The sequence below is a fragment of the Ovis aries genome, chromosome 10 (assembly GCF_016772045.2).
Source record: "Ovis aries strain OAR_USU_Benz2616 breed Rambouillet chromosome 10, ARS-UI_Ramb_v3.0, whole genome shotgun sequence".
Classification (NCBI taxonomy): Eukaryota; Metazoa; Chordata; class Mammalia; order Artiodactyla; family Bovidae; genus Ovis; species Ovis aries.
This window is the reverse complement of record NC_056063.1, coordinates 71,206,897-71,226,521: the sequence shown is the minus strand read 5'-3', so window position 1 is coordinate 71,226,521 and position 19,625 is coordinate 71,206,897. Positions and strand designations below refer to the sequence as shown.

Genomic DNA, 19,625 nt, shown 5'->3' with positions numbered 1-19,625 from the left:
AAGAAACAAAATCATAAGATTGACTATAAACAAAAGAGGTGGAATCTGTTTCCTGTCCCCGGTTTTGGTTCTTCATCATTCATTTCCAAAGAATTCTCTAGCTGCAGACAGTGAAAATGTTGACCACAGACAACAATACTGTTAATACAAGTGCAGACTGTCACATGCCTCTTTGTTCATGGTTCTAGGGAGAATTCAGGTGATATGAAGGCTGCAGTGTGCAGGAATTGGAGGCAACAGCTGTGCTACTGGCTGCAGAGAAAGCAGGTCACAAGCACCCAGCTAATCCTAAAATCTGTAGGAAGAACCCTCTAATGTAGAGACAGTAGTGAGTCTTAGGAGAAAAAGGATTTCTAATTTGTCTGTCTTGCTCCACTAGTTTGGAGCAAATGAGGAAGATTAACTTAGTTGCTGTTATGACTTTTACACTTAATCATAACTTAGATGCTGTTATGACATCTTCAAGATACTTCAAGAGAATTTCTTTGTAAAATAAAATTCTGAAACATTTGTGGCTTGGTTTAACGAATCAAAACTGGGTAAATCCCTTCAGAGAGCTTTACCGTCTGAACCACCAAGGAAGCCCCTTCAGAGAGCCAACACATACACAAAGGTATTAATTAGGTCACAGTTGTTTCCCAAAAAGCCTTTTCTCTTGTTTACTTATGCTAAGCAAAACCATATCCATCTAATTATTTCCAGAATTTTGAATAAAAGTGACAATTTGAAAAATATATAATCTCTAAAGTGAAAGTGTTAGTTGCTCAGTCATGTCCGACTCTTTGCAACCCCATGGACTGTAGCCTGCTAGGTTCCTCTGTCCATGGAATTCTCCAGTCAAGAATACTGGAATGTGTAGCCCTTCCCTTCTGCAGGGGATCTTCCTGATCCAGGGATCAAACCTTGGTCTCCTGCATTGCAGGCAGATTCATAACAGTCTGAGCCACTAGGCAAGCCCATATTATGTCAAAGTTTCAGATAAACTATACTCGATCTCGAAGATGAAATTTTAGGCAGCTATTAAAATGGTGCTATAGAAAATTAATTAATGACATGGGGGATTTTAAGAATATATTGTTGCTATAAAAATTCTGCTGATGAAACACTCTGTTTTGCATAAGACTATTACATTATTAATAGTCCTAATTTTATCCTAATAATATTACAGCACTATACAACTGTTACGTTCTGGTGGTGGATATTTTGTAATCTTCCCTTTATGAGATTTAAAAAAATTTTCCTATTTCTACCTTACACATTTATTGCTCTTTTGTAACAAAAACATATTTTTATGAGTTAGGCTCTTCATTTTAAAAAATGGAATAAAAGAAAATATCCATCTATTTTTGTGCAAAAGTATTCATCAGTGCAACAGTATGTAATTATTATACCTAACACTTGCAGGGACAGGACTTTACGGTGACAGCACTGTTGGTTATGCCCTTGTTGGTCAGCCTCTGTCACTGCCCCAAGCCCCTCCCCCAGGTTGGCAGCCCTCCCTATGAAGCATGAGGCTTTGCAGCAGATTGACTTGTCTTTATATCCTTAAAGCTTTCAGAACAATCACTTGCTTTCCAGAAAGGAACTGGTACAGGCATCCCTCAGAGCTACTGCGGGTTCAGTTTCAGAACTCCGGAATATAGTGAATATTGCAGTAAAGTGAGTCATGTGAATTTGCTGGTTTTCCAGGGCGTATAGAAGTTCTGTTTACACTATACTACACCCAAGCATGTGTGCAATAGCATTATGTCTGAAAAAAAATAAATGTAGAGACCTTAACTTAAAAATAAGGCATTGCTAAAAAACATTAACCATCATAAGAGACTTCAGTAAGTCATAGTAGTAATATCAAAGATCATTGATGTTACAGATCATCAAATCAACTGCAATGATAGTTAAAATGCTTGATATATTGTGAGAATTACCAAAAGGTGACACAGAGACATGGAATAAGCAGATGCTGATGGAAAAATGGTGCCTATAGACGTGCTTGATGCAGGTTTATGACCAGCTCTCAGTTTGTAAAAACTACAGTATCTGGGAAGCACAATAAAACAAGGTATGTCTACAGTTCTAAAGCAAGCAATAAAAATTAAGATTGCCTCAAAAATTGAAGGTTTGAGAAAGAACATTATTTGTTATGTTTTTGCTGCATTGAAAGTCAATTGATAATTAGAAGCTCTAGAATAACATATAAGCTTTATACCTGGGGTGAATGGAGCGCAGAGGACAATCCCCAACCCTGAAGCTGGGGGATGCCTGTCTCTTGGTGCTCTGAGGTCTAATCCTGTTATTCCTACAAGAGGAGTCAGCAACCACAACCAGCTCAGAATGAGAAGTAAACACAGGCCCAAGCTTACATCTCCTGGTGGACCTCCCCTTGACCTTACTGAAGACCTCAACCAGGGAACCTTAAACTGAAGGTCTCCTAACACAGGAGTGGGAAGAGCAGCTCCACAGTGAAGGGTAAGATCCTTTCTGGAAACAAAGTCATTCATCACAAAGATGACAGACTCCAAACAGAACCCTTGCCTTTCCCTTCTCCCTCCACCTTCCCCACTCACCCAGATGTTCAGTCTCTGCACCCAGAAACCAGCACCAACTGGTTTCTCTCTCTGCCCTCAGAGCCCATGTTCAATCCATCACACAGTCCACTTGGCTCCACTTCTTTATCTACCCCAGGTCCCACCATCTCACCATTTCCACTGCAGGCACCTTAGACTAAGCCAACAGTCTAGAGAGGGCACATTGTAAGAGAGCAAATATTGAATGTGGAGAACCGAAAGATCATCAGTGTGGTTTTAGCTGTAAAGGAAGGAGGGAGAACAGAGTGAGACAAAACTAGAAAGTTGGGGAGGGACGGGCAGTGAGCTGCTTCATGAAACTATAAATATTTGTACACAGACATTGACCAAGAGAGAAAAATTTGAGGTTATAGAAATTTACCAGGAGATATTGGTAAGTAAAAGACACTTATTCCTTGGAAGAAAAGTTATGACAAACCTAGACAGTGTATTAAAAAGGAGAGACGTTGCTTTGCTGACAAAGGCCCATATAGTCAAAGCTATGGTTTTTCCAGAAGTCATGTATGGATGTGAGAGTTGGACCATAAGGAAGGCTGGGTGCTGGTCTAAGAATTGATGCTTTTGAACTGTGGTGCTGGAGAAGACTCTTGAGAGTTCTCTGGACAGCAAGGAGATCAAACCAGTCAATCCCAAAGGAAATCAACCCTGAATATTCATTGGAAGGACTGATGGTGAAGCTGAAGCCCCAATACTTTGGCCACCTGATGTGAAGAGCCAACTCACTGGAAAAGACCCTGATGATGGGAAAGATTGAGGGCAGGATGAGACTGTTGGATGACATCACTGACTCAATGGACGTGGGTTTGAGTAAGCTCTGGGAGATAGGGCAGGGAAGAAGGACAGGGAAGCCTGGCATGCTGCAGTCCATGGGGTCACAAAGAGTCAGACACAACTGAATGACTGAAGAACAAACCGATAAGTAAAGCATTAAAAAAAATGAGCATATTTTGATAATAGCAACAAAGCTGACTGGTTCAGAGGATATAGATGCTGACATCTGCAGATCAGGTGCTGAGTGATAACACTTTAGGACTGATCAGGCGACATGTCCTCCAATTCTGTTCTTCTTCAGTTTCCCTAACCAACCACACATTCCAAGATGACAGTATTTCTAAGAACTAGATGATAAAAAGAATCTGCTGCCACAAATGTCATTAGTGCTATAATACCAAAAAACCGAAAAAGTTAGGGTACATTTAGGAACAAAGAATTTAATTGAACAGACCCTTATCTGAGCTGGAGATCAAACCATCTTTCTGCTGCTGTCTAAAGCCTGACAAAGGGCTTGAAACAGGTACATTTCACAACATTTATTTATTATGGAAAAATGGTGCTTTGGGGGACAGTCTTGAAATACAGTGTTGAGAGGCAAGAACAACAAAATGATAGATAAAAACTAGAAATAAAAGGTTACTTTTCCAATTAGCATTCAAGAACACAAAATGAAGGACTGACACAAAGCATTTCTAGAAATTAAGAGTCACTGTTGGGCAATCTTGAATGCCACCCCATCTCTCATGAAAGTCTGCAGGTAGAGCCTGCTTCCTACTATGATGTCTAGTCCACGTGACCAGACACACTGCTTGGAGCCTAGACAACAGGATGCCCCACTCTTGTCGTCTGCCTCCCCAGAGCTCACTCCTGAGTACGTCCAGCTTGGGGTGTGAGGCTACAGGCACTGCCTCAATGCTGACAGACTGGTATCTACTCAGTGCCCCACTGATGATCCCATCTGACAATGCATGTGAAGTAGGACAGGAGGTGCTATTCCAGAAGCTGCCCAAGAAGTCAAAAGAGATGGTACTATTATCCTTAGACATAAGGAACTGTGGGTATTACTGACCACTCATTAGTGATTATTACCTGTTTTGTATGAACCATCAAAATTCCTTAAAGTATCTTGCATTCCTTGAGATTATTTGCTGCCAAAGTTTTTCCTTTGAGGAATGCTTTTCTTGTTTTATAAAGCCACATCCTAACACGTATTGAAACTGAGCAAGCAACAGAGGCAAAGGACAAGGAAAGAGATAAAACGAAAAAGAGAGATAAAAGGAATAGATGGAGGAAGGAAATAAAGCTAAGGAAGGAAATATTAAATTACTAAGGAGGAAAGAGCCAACCAAACCTGGAAGGAAGATACTAGACAGATAACCAGAGACCAAAGCCTGGAGCCTGCTGTGTGTGCAGAACAGAGCTATTGTGTAAGAGACTTGCTGGTTGTTTATTTAGTCTCTCCTCCCTGATTTGTCTTTCTTTCCAAACTTTCATCTGTGATGCAGAAGCCAGGTCTCTGCAAGTCACTGCAAGATTTCAGAGACTCTTTTGCCAGGTGGCTTTTGTTAAGTCCTGCCAGTAGGGGGCACTAGAGGGAGACTGAAGTGGGAAACAACGCTAATGCTCTACCTGATTCTGCTACTAGGGGCACCTCAGCACTGAGACCTGACTCCAGCTCCCGGCTATTAGCACCTGGAGAACCAGCCCCATCCTGCCCCCTCACAAACATGATCAGCAATCGGACAGTGACCTCTCCTCAGAGGTACGAGCATCAATTTTTTGGGGCCTCTCTTCCGAGTTCTCAGGTCTAGAGATCTGTCCTAGGATATTGCAGCTGCTTTCTAAAATCATTGCCCCAATGTTTCATTTTTCTAGCCCTCTAGTCCCTATGTAATACATTTCTTATATTAAATCCTTTCAGTTAAAGTACTGTTTTTCTCACTAGGCCCTTTCTTCTCATGGACTCCTGAGAAATTCTACAACTTTAGCCATCAACCTCCTGACAGTCTAAATTAGAGCCAATTTTTTGATGAGAGAATCCAAAAATGCTGAAATGACTATGATACAGTGAAAATGTGTTCTGCCCCACTAAAATATGGAGCTATATCTTGGGTTTGGAATATCTTAACGGTTGCCCATCATAAAAAAGTGACAATTCAAATAAACTTTTAATATGAAAATATAAGATTATTGGATATGTTATTTAATAGTGCATTCTAAAAGTATAGCTAAGTACTTGAGTAAATTTCAGGAATGAGAGAAGAAACTGAGAGAAAAATTGATGGATGTTCCTATCAAATTTTACATGGAATGATACATTGAAAATTGAACATAAATGGAAACAGCTAAAATGGTGAAGGTCTTACCATTATCCGTTCACAGTCAATAACGGTGCTCAACCTGTGTGCAATGGTCAGCACAGTGCACTGGGCAAATCTCTCACGAAGTTTTTTTTGTGTTAACTCATCAGTTCTAGAAACAAAGAGGTTGATTTAGTTCAGTAAAGACAGGAAAAGCAGACTTAAGACTTAAAAATATTATATGGTATTTTTACAATGTTTTTAAAAATCAATACTTTAACATATAGTTTTGTTCCTTAAAAACTAAGTATAAAAATCTACTTAGAAATTTACTATTTTTCATAAAATGATGGAAAATTAGTCTTCCCTCAAAATTGCTTGAAACTATCAGGAGCTGGATTTAGGAATTCAGCTCTCTTACGGTGCCTCAAAACAACATTAACACCGTATAACATGTCTTGGTTTTTTCCTCTGTTTTCTGGAATTAATATTATCAACAGATATCCATGAGGCCAAGAGAGCACTTAGAAACATTTCAAAGATTCACTAAATGTTTTCCATTTACCACATTTACAAGTCAGTTCAAGATTTCCTGGGGCTCAGCTCCATACCTTGGATCCACGTTTGATGTGGCTTTGTCAAGAATCAATATCTGATTCTTCCTGAGAATAGCCCTGGCAAGGCACACCAGTTGTTTCTGACCAACACTCAAGTTCAATCCAAATTCTGCTAATTTAGTATTCATTTTAGCAGGAAGAACTTCAATGGATTCTTTAAGTTGTACCTGTGGATACAGAAAGAATGACATTTTTCTAAGCAAACTGTTTCTGAAGTAGACAAGCCTCTTAGACACTAGAGCTTTGACATCCTCAGGACTTCTTACGTATATTACATGCATAGGAGGGGATGGGGAGAGCTCCTTCCAGTGAATGTTCACTGAGAAAGATGGTGGAATCAACTCAGGACAGAAAGATCTCAGTGTCCCCCATTCTCATCACAGGACATCCACCAGAAACCCCACCTAGGGGTCAGTTAAGGAAATCTCTCAAAAAGTGAAGCTATTTCTCCCAATGTGATTTAAACGGAAAAGTTAAAAGGACCTTTACGGTTGAGTCATGTTTCCCAACGTTCATTTTGCATAGGAGTTGGTACACTAGAGAAAAACTTTCAAAAATTTTATAGAAAATCTGGTTCTCTGAAGATATAAGCTTATTGGCCCTTTACTATTTTCTAAAGTTTAATATATGCAAGTTCAAGCAATGACAAACTGCCCCTTATACATTAGTAATCCTGGAACCCATTCTGATGATGGTTCTTTCCCAAGTTTAATCCTGTAAGTAGTGGACCAGTCAAGTGCATTTTCTTCAGTGTCAGAAATGCATTGTAGTGAATGAAAACCCATGAAAAATAGAACACAACATCCTTTTTACCCCAGCATTTGGATACAGGTTATTGTCATCCAGTCGCTGAGTAGTGTCCAACACTTTGCAACCCCATGGACAGCAGCACACCAGTATTCCCAGTCCTTCACTATTACTTGGAGTTTGCTTAAACTCAGGTCCATTAAGTTGGTGATGCCATCCAGCCATCTTGTCCTCTTTTGTACCCTTATCCACTTGCCTTCCATCTTTTCCCAGCATCAGGGTCTTCTTCAGTGAATTGGCTCTTCACATAAGGTGGCCAAAGTATTGGAGCTTCAGCTTCATCATCAGTCCTTCCAAGGAAAATTCAGGGTTGATTTCCTTTAGGATTGACTGGTTTGATTTCCTAGCTGTCCAAGGGACTCTCAACAATTTTCTCCAGAACCACAGTTCAAAAACATCAGTTCTTCAGCACTCAGCCTTCTTTATGGTCCAACCCTCACATTGGTACATGACTATTGGGAAAACCATAAGTTTGACTACATGGACTTTGTTGGCAAAGTGATGTCTCTGTTTTTTAATATTTTGTCTAGGTTTCTTACAACTCCTCTTCGCGGGAGCAAGCATCTTTTAATTTCATGGCTGCAGTCACCATCTGCAGTGATTTTGGAAATAAAGTCTGTCATTGTTTCCACTATTTCCCCATCTACTGCAATGAAGTGATGAGACAGGATGGCATGATCTTAGTTTCTTGAACGTTGAGTTTTAAGCCAACTTTTTCACACTCCTCTTTCACTTTTATCAAGAAGCTCTTTAGTTCCTCTTCACTTTCTACGATTAGGGTGGTGTCAGATGCATATCTGAGGTTATTGATATTTCTCCCAGAAATCTTGATGCCAGCTTGTGCTTCATCCAGCCTGGCATTTCACATGATGTACTCTGCATATAAGTCAAATAAGCAAGGTGACAACATATAGCCTTGACTTACTCCTTTCCCAATTTGGAACCAGTCCAAGTTGTTGCCTTGGAACAAGCTGTTCCATGTCCGGTTCTAACTGTTGCTTCTTGACCAGCATATAGGTTTCACAGGAGGCAGGTAAGGTGGTCTGGTATTCCTATCTCTTTAAGAATTTTCCACAATTTGTTGTGATCCACACAGTGAAGGACTTTAGTGTAGTCAATGAAGTAGATGTTTTTTAATGGAATTCTGTTGCTTTTTTGATGACCCAATGGATGTTGGCAATTTGATCTCCGGTTCCTCTGGCTTTTCTAAATACAGTTTGTACATTTCGAAGTTCTTGGTTCATGTACTATTGAGGCCTAGCGTGAAGGATTTTGAGTATTGCTTTGCTAGTATGTGAAATGAGTGCAATTGTGTGGTAATTTAAACATTCTTTGGCACTGCCCTTCTTTGGGATGGGAATGAAGATTGACTTTTTCCAGTCCTGTGTCCACTGCTGAGTCTTCCAAATTTGCTGGCATATTGAGTGCAACACTTTCACAGCATCATCTTTTAGGATTTGAAATAGATCAGCTAGAATTCTGTCACCACTAGCTTTCTTATCATGATGCTTTCTAAAGCCCACTTGGCTTTGCATTCCAGGACGTCTGTCTTTAAGTGAGTGATCACATCATTGTAGCTATTTGGGTCATTAAGACCTTTTTTTATCTTTTTTAATAGTTCTTCCATGTATTTTTGCCACCGCTTCCTAATATCTTCTGGTTTTGTTAGGTCCATACCGTTTCTGTCCTTTATTGTGCCCATGCTTGCAGGAAATGGTCTCTTGGTATTGCTAATTTTCTTGAAGAAATCTCTGGTCTTTCCTTTCCTATTGTTTTCCTCTATTTCTTTGCATTGATCATTTAGGAAGGCTTTCTTATCTCTCTGTGCTATTCTTTGGAACTCTGTATTGGATGGGTATATCTTTCCTTTTCTCCTTTGCCTTTAGCTTCTCTTCTTTCCTCAGCTATTTGTAAGGCCTTCTCAGACAACCATTTTGCCTTCTTGCATTTCTTTTTCTTGGGGATGGTTTTGTTCACCACCTCCTGTAGAGCTGCAAACCTCTTTCCATAGATCTTCAGGCACTCTGTCTATCTAATCCCTTGAATCTGCTTGTCACTTCCACTGTATAATTTGTAAGGTATTTGTTTTAGGTCATACCAGAATTGCCTTGTGGTTTCCCCTACTTTCTTCAATTTAAGCCTGAGTTTTGCAACAAGGAGTTCATGATCTGAGCCATAGACAGCTGCCATCTTGTTTTTGCTGACTGTATAGAGCTTTTCCATCTTTGGCTGCAATGAATATAATCAATCTGATTTCAGTATTGACCATCTGGTGATGTACATGTGTAGAGCTGTCTCTTGTGTTTTTGGAAGAGGGTGTTTGCTATGACCAGAATGTTCTCTTGGCAAAACTCTGTTAGCCTTTGTCCTGCTTCATTTTTTACTCCAAGGCCAAACTTGCCTGTTACTCCAGGTATCTCCTGACTTCCTACTTTCGCATTTCAGTTCCCTATGATTCAGAAGACATCATTTTTGGTTTTAGTTCTAGAAAGTCTTCTAGCTCTTCATTGAACTGTTCAACTTCAGCTTTTTTAGCATTAGTGGTTGGGGCATAGACTTGGATTACTGTGATACTGAAAGGTTTCCCTTGGAAATGAACTGAGATCATTCTGTCATTTTTGAGATTGCACCAAAGTACCACATTTTAGACTCTTTTGTTGACTATTTTTTTGTAGCCAAAAAAATAAATTGGAGACTTGAAGTGAGGCAGCCTGGGCATAAGTCTTGCCTGGCTGTGCCAACTAGGCAAATTCCTGAACCTACTCTATCTTATCTTCCTAAACTCTAAGTAAGACTATACTATCATAATTATAAAGATGTGTATACTTTGCCAACAAAGGTCCATCTAGTCAAGGCTATGGTTTTTCCTGTGATCATGTACAGATGTGGGAGTTGGGCTGTGAAGAAAGCTGAGCGCTGAAGAATTGATGCTTTTGAAATGTGGTGTTGGAGAAGATTCTTGAGAGTCCCTTGGCCTACAAGGAGATCCAACCAGTCCATTCTGAAGGAGATCAGCCCTGGGATTTCTTTGGAAGGAATGATGCTAAAGCTGAAACTCCAGTACTTTGGCCACCTCATGCGAAGAGTTGACTCATTGGAAAAGACTCTGATGCTGAAAGGGATTGGGGGCAGGAGGAGAAGGGGACGACAGAGGATGAGATGGCTGGATGGCATCACTGACTCAATGGACGTGAATCTGAGTGAACTCCGGGAGTTGGTGATGGACAGGGAGGCCTGGCGTGCTGCAATTCATGGGGTCACAAAGAGTCAGACATGACTGAGTGACTGAACTGAATTGTACCTCTTAACATTGTTAAGAATATAAAATGTGTCAGTGCATGTAGAATTTGTAACAGATCAAGAGATATTGCCCATTATTAATAATGCTATCAGCTTGCTCCTTGTCAAGTTCACTTTTCTCCTTTGCATGTATCAGCACTGAGATTTTGTTGCATATGTACATTTTGTTACATATCATTGGCTTGCTTTTCAGCTTCTTCAGGAGAAGTTAAGCTCCAGAAGGACAGACATTTTGTCTCTTGATGACTGTGACAGCCCCAGAATCTGCAGTTTTGCCTAACAAGGTCTTAGTAGATATCTGCTGGCTGGATGAAGGTGGGCTTCCCTGGTTGCTCAGTGGTAAAGAATCCACCTGCCAAACAGGAGACTTGGGTTCAATCCTGTGTGAGATCCCCTGGCTAAGGAAATCGCAACCCACTCCAGTATTCTTGACTAAGAAATCCTATGGACAGAGGAGCATGGCGGGATACAGTTCATGGGGTTGCAGAAGAGTCAGACGTGACAGACAGCAACAACATGAATGAAGGCATAAGTGACTCTAATTGCATGACATATCTGTTTCTATAAATTAGAAACTAAATTCATATGGATAATTAATTTATATATAACACTGTTTTCTTATAAGTGTAATTGTAAAAAGGATATATTCTTATAACAATTGACTGACTCCAAGATATCATATCACACTTTAAACAAAGGAAAGCACTGAAAAAGTTTAAATTTAAGGAAAATAGAACAAACAACTACTATTCAAAACTATATATCTCAGTATAAAATACCTGAAATTGTTTTTGAGCTTGGGAGAATAATAAAATATAGTTAAACTGAAGAATAATACACTGGCCTCGTAAGGCACCTTGCCTCCAGCATTGCTGTGTGCACTCTGTGTAATGGGTGCTGACGCCCCTCACAGGAGGGGAACACAGAGGTCAGGTGGTTTCCTCATTTTTTGGATCTTTCTTACTTTTCAAAGAGAAGATCTGGTGTGGGCCAGAAGGAGACACTGAAATGCAATCAACAGATGGGGAAGGGCTTTTACCAGAGCAGGGCCAGCAGTAAGGAAGTTCACCTAACACAAGGCCCTGGGAAATGGACACATGACCTGTCTCCACCACAAGGACCGAACTACGTGGTTCCTGATGCACAGGCTGCTGATGCCCAGGTTTCTGCATTTTGGCTTCCTGTGTGATGAGACACGCTTGTGTCCTAACAAAGATGCTATCAGTGTCAGACATTTAACCGCACAATTTCTTCCCAGTTTTGACAGGACATTTTTGTTATTGTTTAGTTGCTAAGTCATGGACTTTATGGACTGTAGCCCTCCAGGTTCCTCTGTCCATGGGATTTCCCAGGCAAGAATATTGGAGCGGGTTACCATTACCTCCTCTAGGGAAACTTCCCAACTCAGGGATCAATCCCACTTCTCCCCCATTGCAGGCAGACTCTTTATCACTGAGCAACTGGGGAAGCCCCCATACTCTACCCTTAATTCCAAATCCCAGTATCTAATGTGTTTTGTTTTTGCTTTTTAATAGAAGCAACACATCAATGATTCATTTCCAGAGTTTTATCTACTATGACCTTTTAACCTCTGAATGATAGTTCTTTATCTTCAGGCACTACTCATGTTATATTTTTGGAGCTGCCTTTGCTTTTTAGCACCCCAATAGCACTAATTTCTGATGAACTTTTATCAGTTTACAGTAACTTGGCAAGATTTCAATACATGAAAAATGTATTTTCAGCATATTTAGAAATATAAACAAAATGAGACAGGCAGCATCCATAGGACTGTCTTCCTTCTGAATGTCCATCTCTGCCAAGGAAGAAGGAGGAAAGAGAACTAGAGGACATTAAAAAAAAATTAAGCCATCTTTTCCATTTAATTGAAGTTCATAAAGAGGAAAACATAGTGGTTACCTCCTATTGATTCTCAGGTTAACTCTGTGAGTTTGGGTTCACATATCCAGTTAGGAATCATACACAAATTAATAACTAGGGTTTTTGGTTCACTTAAAAACTGACTTCACTGATTTAGTGATACCTCTTAATGAGGGAGAAGGAGGAAAGTGAAAAAGTTAGCTTAAAATTCAACATTAATAAAACTAAGATCATGGCATCCAGTCCCATCACAGCAAATAGAAGGGGAAAAGATAGAAGCAGTGGCAGATTTCCTCTTCTTGGGCTCTAAAATCGGTGCAGATGGTGACTGTAGCCTTGAAATTAGAAGATGACTGCTTCTTGGCGGGAAAGCTATGACAAAACTAGACAGTGCATTAAAAAGCAAAGATATCACTTTGCTGACAAAGGTCCGTATAATCAAACCTATGGTCTTTCCAGTACTCATGTACAGACGTGAGAGCTGGACAATAACAGAGAACTGAAGAATCGATTAGATTATGGACAATTCCATCTCTGTTCTGGGAAGATCCCCTGGAGAAGGGAATGGCTACCCACTCCAGTATTCAGGCCTGTATAGTCCTTGGGTGCAATCTAGAGTACTTGGATGCAATCTCAAAAATGACAGAATGATCTCTGTTCATTTCCAAGGCAAACCATTCAATATCACAGTAATCCAAGGCTATGCCCCAACCAGTAACACTAAAGAAGCTGAAGTTGAACGGTTCTATGAAGAACTACAAGACCTTTTAGAACTAACACTCAAAAAAAATGTCCTTTTCATTATAGGGGACTGGAATGCACAAATAGGAAGTTAAGAAACACCTGGAATAACAGACAAATTCGGCCTTGAAATACGGAATGAAGCAGGGCAAAGGCTAATAGAGTTATGCCAAGAGAATGCACTGGTCATAGAAAACACCCTCTTCCAACAACACAAGAGAAGACTACACATGGACATCACCAGATGCTCAACATCGAAATCAGATTGATTATATTCTTTGCAACCAAAGATGGAGAAGCTCTGTACAGTCAGCTAAAACAAGACTGGGGAGCTGACTGTGGCTCAAATCATAAACTCCTTATTGCTAAATTCAGACATAAATTGAAGAAAGTAGGGAAAACCACTCAGAGAAGGCAATGGCACCCCACTCCAGTACTCTTGCCTGGAAAATCCCATGGATGGAGGAGCCTGGTAGGCTGCAGTCCATGGGGTCGCTAAGAGTCGGATACGACTGAGCAACTTCATTTTCACTTTTCACTTTCATGCACTGGAGAAGGAAGTGGCAATGTACTCCAGTGTTCTTGCTTGGAGAATCCCAGGGATAGGGGAGCCTGGAGTGTTGCTGTCTATGGGGTCACACAGAGTTGGACATGACTGAAGCGACTTAGCAGCAGTAGCATCAGCAGGGAAAACCACTAAACCATTCAAATATGACCTAAATCAAATTCCTTATGGTTATACAGTGGAAGTGAGAAATAGATTTTAGGGACTAGATTTGATAGACAGAATGCCTGATGAACTATGGACAGAGGTTCATGGACATTGTACAGGAGACAGGGATCAAGACCATCCCCATGGAAAAGAAATGCAAAAAAGCAAAATGGCTGTCTGGGGAGGCCTTACAAATAGCTGTGAAAAGAAGAAAAATGAAAAGCAAAGAAGAAAAGGAAAGATATAAGCATCTGAATTCAGAGTTCCAAAGAATAGCAAGAAGAGATCAGAAAGCCTTCCTCAGTGATCAATGCAAAGAAATAGAGGAAAACAACAGAATGGGAAAGACTAGAGATTTCTTCAAGAAAATTAGAGATACCAAGGGAACATGTCATGCAAAGATGGGCTCGATAAAGGACAGAAATTGTATGGACCTAACAGAAGCAGAAGACATTAAGAAGAGGTGGCAAGAATACACAGAAGAACTGTACAAAAAAGATCTTCACAACCAAGTAATCACGATGGTGTGATCACTAATCTAGAGCCAGACATCCTGGAATGTGAAGTCAAGTGAGCCTTAGAAAACATCACTACGAACAAAGCTAGTGGAGGTGATGGAATTCCACTTGAGCTATTTCAAATCCTGAAAGATGATGCTGTGAAAGTGTTGCACTCAATATGCCAGCAAATTTGGAAAACTCAGCAGTGACTACAGGACTGGAAAAGGTCAGTTTCATTCCAATACCAAAGAAAGGCAATGCCAAAGAATATTCAAACTACCACACAATTGCACTCATCTCACACGCTAGTAAAGTAATGCTCAAAATTCTCCAAGCCAGGCTTCAGCAATCTGTGAACCGTGAACTTCCAGATGTTCAAGCTGGTTTTAGAAAAGGCAAAGGAACCAGAGATCAAATTGCCAACATCCACTGGATCATCTAAAAAGCAAGAGAGTTGCAGAAAAACATTTATTTCTGCTTTATTGACTATGCCAAAACCTTTGACTGTGTGGATAACAACAAACTGTGGAAAATTCTGAAAGAGACAGGAATACCAGACCACCTGACCTGCCGCTTGAGAAACCTATATGCAGGTCAGGAAGCAACAGTTAGAACTGGACATGGAACAACAGACTGGTTCCAAATAGGAAAAGGAGTACGTCAAGGCTGTATATTGTCACCCTGCTTTTTGAACTTATATGCACAGTACATCATGAGAAACGCTAGGCTGGAAGAAGCACAAGCACAAGAAGCACAAGCACAAGCACAAGAAGCACAAGATTGCTGGAAGAAATATCAATAACCTCAGATATGCAAATGATACCACCCTCATGGCAGAAAGTGAAGAGGAACTAAAAAGCCTCTTGGTGAAAGTGAAAGAGGAGAGTGAAAAAATTGGCTTTAAGCTCAACATTCAGAAAAGGAAGATCATGGCATCTGGTCCCATCACTTCATGGGAAGTAGATGGGGAAATAGTGGGAAAAGTGTCAGACTTTATTTTTCTGGGCTCCAAAATCACTGCAGATGTTGACAGCAGTCATGAAATTAAAAGATGTTTACTCCTTGGAAGGACAGTTATGACCAACCTAGATAGCATATTGAAAAGAAGAGACGTTACTTTGTGAACAAAGGTCTGTCTATTCAAGGCTATGGTTTTTCCAGTGGTCATGTATGGATGCTAGAGTTGGACTGTGAAAAAGCTGAGTGCTGAAGAATTGATGCTTTTGAACTGTGGTGTTGGAGAAGACTCTTGAGAGTCCCTTGGACTGCAAGGAGATCCAACCAGTCCATCCTAAAGGAGATCAGTCCTGGGTGTTCATTGGAAGGACTGATGTTGAAGCTGAAACTCCAATACTTTGGCCATCTCATGCAAAGAGTTGACTCATTGAAAAGACTCTGATGCTTGGAGGGATTGGGGGCAGGAGGAGAAGGGGATGACAGAGGATGAGATGGATGGATGGCATCACCGACTTGATGGACATGAATTTGGGTGAACTCCGGGAGTTGGTGATTGACAGGGAGGCCTTGCGTGCTGTAGTTCATAGGGCTGCAAAGAGTCAGACACGACTGCATGACTGAACTGAACTAAACTGAAGAATAGATGCTTTTGAACTGTGGTACTGGAGAATACTATTGATAGTCCCTTGGAAAACAAGAAGATCAAACTAGTCAATCTTAAAGGAAATCAACCCTGAATATTCTCTGGAAAGACTGATGCTGAAGCTGAAGCTCCAATATTTTGGCCACCTGATGCAAACAGTTTACTCATTGGAAAAGACTGATGCTGGGAAACATTGAAGGCAGAAGGAGAAGAGGGATCAGAGGATGAGATTGCTGGATGGCATGTTTGACTCAATGAACATGAACTTGGGCAAACTCCAGGAGATGGTGAGGGACAGGGAAGCCTGGCTTGCTGTAGTCCATGGGGTCACAAAGAGTCAGTGGTGATTTAGCAACTGAACAGCAATAACTTAGAGTGATAAATCACCCCCTTATCCAGATCATCTAGGAATTATATCTTGATCACATTTGTATGTTTTCAATGAATGATTTGGTATGGGGAGGGAGGAGGGAGGGGGTTCAGGATGGGGAACATGTGTATACCTGTGGCAGATTCATGTTTATATATGGCAAAACCAATACAATATTGTAAAGTAATTAACCTTCAATTAAAATAGATAAATTTATATTTTAAAAAGTTTTCCTTTAAAATAGTCATCAGGAATCAATTCCTATAGAAGCATAATAATGGGATGATTTCTCTAAGTGATATCACCAAAATTAACAGGGTTAATTCCAGAAACAATACATGGAAACCACACAATTCACTTCATGAAATAAACTCACATTTCTTTCTTTTTATAGAAAGTTCCAAATGTAATTTAAATAGAAGTAGATCTTAGTATTACCTACTACTTCAGCATTTTTATAATTTAGATTGCCTCTCTGTCCATGGAACAATATGTTCTAAAATTCTAGAGTAATACTACCTGAGAATCTGTGAAAAAATCTGGGAAACAAATAGAAAAATAATTAACCAATACTTCCTGTTTTTTTCTTTTTGAAGATGTGTCCCAATTTCACCATTAAATTTGTCCTATGAATTCAAGAGTAGTGGATCATCCTATCATTCTTTGCGTTTAATGGTTAAATGCTCTACACACCTCTTCTCTTGTAGAATTTTACTGTAAAAGACTCACAAACTTAAATGAAATCAGAGGCGCACTGTTTTTCAGGAGGAGAAGGTGAAGCAATAGACTCAATTTAAGAAAACAAAATCCACATGCTGCTGAAAAGCAGGGTAGGTGTATAAAGACTCAGTGGTGACATCCTTCAGAAACCAGAATTACTGGCTGGAAATGGTAATGCCTCCAAATCTGCCTGCTCATAGTCAATGTTCATCTGTATATTACAGATTTCAGAGCTTCCCTAGAAGGGTGACACTAAATGACAAACACACCAATTCAAACCAACATGATCAGTCTCTCAGATTTGTGTAACAACAACAACAAAGATTTTTTAAAAAATATGCCACACTTCTCTGAAATGAAAAGATCAATCAAACATTTAGTAGTTATTTAGGTAGAGCATTTTCCCTGTGTTCTCCTCCAAGAGTCTAATAGTATCTGTCTTACATTTAGGTTTTCAATCCATTTTGAGTTTAGTTTTGTATATGGTATCAGGGAGTGTTCTAATTTTATTCTTTTACACATAGCTGTCGAGTTTTCCCACACCACTTACTGAAGAGACTGCCTTTGCTCCATTGTATATTCTTGCCTCCTATGTCATAGATTAGTTGGCTACGGCTTTGTGAGTTCACCTCTGGGATCTCCAGCCCGCTCCATTGATCTATATTTCTGGTTTTGTGCCAGTGCCATACCATCTTGATTACTCTAGCTCTGTATTAAACTGGTCAAAAAGTTCATTTAAGTTTTTCCATAAAGTCATATGTAACAACATTTTGGCCAACTCATTAATATATTCTGAAGTCAGGGAACCCAACTTCTCCAGCTTCGTTTTCCTTTCTTAAGACTGCTTTGGCTACTTGGGATCTTTTGTGTTTCCATTAAAACTGTAAAATTTTGGCTCTAATTCTATGAAAAATGCCATTGGTAATTTGACAGGGATTGTATTGAATCTGTAGATTCTTTGGGTAGTATAGTCATTTTCACAATATTGTTTCTTTCAGTCCAAGAACATGGTATACCCCTGTCTGTTTTGTGTCATCTTTGATTTCTTTTGTCATATCTTGTAGTTTTATGAGTACAGGTCTTTTGTCTCCTTAGGTAGATTTATTTCTAGGTATTTTATTCTTTTTGTTGCAATGGTAAATGGGATTGTTTTCTCAACTTCTCTTTCTGATCTTTCATCGTTAATTTATAGGAATGCTCATTCTTACTTTTTAAAAGCAAAAGACTATGTATGGCAGAATCACTACAATATTGTAAAGTAATTAGCCCTCAATTAAAATAAATAAATCACCAAAAAGAAGTCTAGGGTTTCTGCCATCAGTAGAACTGATTTGTAAAAGGAGTGCAAATACACAAAATAGTCTGTATTAAAATACAAACTGACAGCAACTTAATATAGTCAAATTTTTTTCATGCAAGGGTGAGGAAATTCAAAGAAGTGGGACAAGGGAAAACATGACACAAATAACAGAAAATTCTCTAGAAATGAACCTACCCATATAAAAGCTGAGCAGATGTTCCAGGGTTCTGTTATTTGCATTATGCATTAAAATGACAGAATTGTCAATAAATAATCATCATTAATTCTGACTATATAATTTATCTTTATAAACACTTTCCTATAAAACTTCTACAGTTTATTAGTATGATCTTGTTTATATCTTTTAGTTAATAAGGAAAAACTACTATTGTCTCCACTCAGGAGATGTTTCCTAAGACGAGAGGAATAAAATGAATATTGGAGTGTAATGGAGTAATTAATTCACTAGGTCACTAGTAGAATTTGATCCCACAGTTTTAAACTCTAAATGAGTACCCTGCTAAGGACAAGATAATGTGTCTATTTGTTCAGGGTTCTAGGAAAATAGCTAAAACGAAACATGTCACATTATATTGTTGATTTTCATCATCATCAATACACACATTTTTAAGCGTACCCATGTCATCAGTGTTTTCCTAGTAGGTTACCGAAGTCAGTGAAACTGATACCCTCCCCTTAATTATCTGCAATGCTCTAAATATAAATACACAGTTACTGATGCTAACAAGTTAATCACAGTTACTATTAATAAATTACCTCTTCTAAGGCATTCCACAGTTCGTTATCCGTATGTTCATTAAAGGGATCCAGATTTTCCCTCATTGTTCCAGTGAATAAAGCAGGTTCCTAAATATGCCAAAACAGTGAATGTTATTACCTTAACCTCTTTTCATTTTATTCCAATGTGTACAGACTGTCAAAATTAAAATACAAAAACATCTAAATTCATTAATTATTAATAATGAAGTTGCAAATGTATGTTTACAAAACAGTATCTCTAAAATAATTTTCCATTGTTCAAAGTGTGCTAGAAAATATCTTCTGAACTACTGAACACTAACAGAAGAAAGTGTTGAAAAAGTTTTTTATTCATCTTAAGGAAAAAACTGAAGACAAAGGAAGATTTGATTAAAAAAAAATACCACCCTGGTAATAAATATCTGTTTAAACACTCACACAAACTGAGGAAATAATTACATGAGAAATTTAACATCAAGATCTACATAAATTAACTGTCAATCCTAGTGTGACTGGGAAATACCAACAGCATGATTAGTAGAGGTTTGTGCCTCAAAGCAAACCATTAAATATTTACACATTAGCACTGAAGACTAAACTAGGCTATTTTCTCCATTGGTCACACTATCTTCTAGGATCTGGAATCTCTCCACATGTGT

At 39.2% G+C, this 19,625-nt stretch overlaps 1 protein-coding gene across 2 annotated transcripts in view; it reads right to left on the bottom strand.

Moving 5' to 3' along the window:
* LOC106991387 (ATP-binding cassette sub-family C member 4-like) overlaps positions 1-19,625 on the bottom strand; it is a 589,015-nt gene that overhangs the window by 252,066 nt on the left and 317,324 nt on the right. The window contains exons 27-29 of one of the 2 annotated variants that reach the window (XM_042255004.2): positions 18,985-19,074; positions 6,271-6,443; positions 5,726-5,831 (exon numbers count right to left, since the gene is read on the bottom strand). The exons of the other annotated variant lie outside the window; for it this stretch is intronic. Coding sequence (XP_042110938.2) covers positions 5,726-5,831; positions 6,271-6,443; positions 18,985-19,074 — 369 coding nt within the window. The remainder of the gene's footprint in view (positions 1-5,725; positions 5,832-6,270; positions 6,444-18,984; positions 19,075-19,625) is intronic. 2 annotated transcript variants of the gene reach the window in all.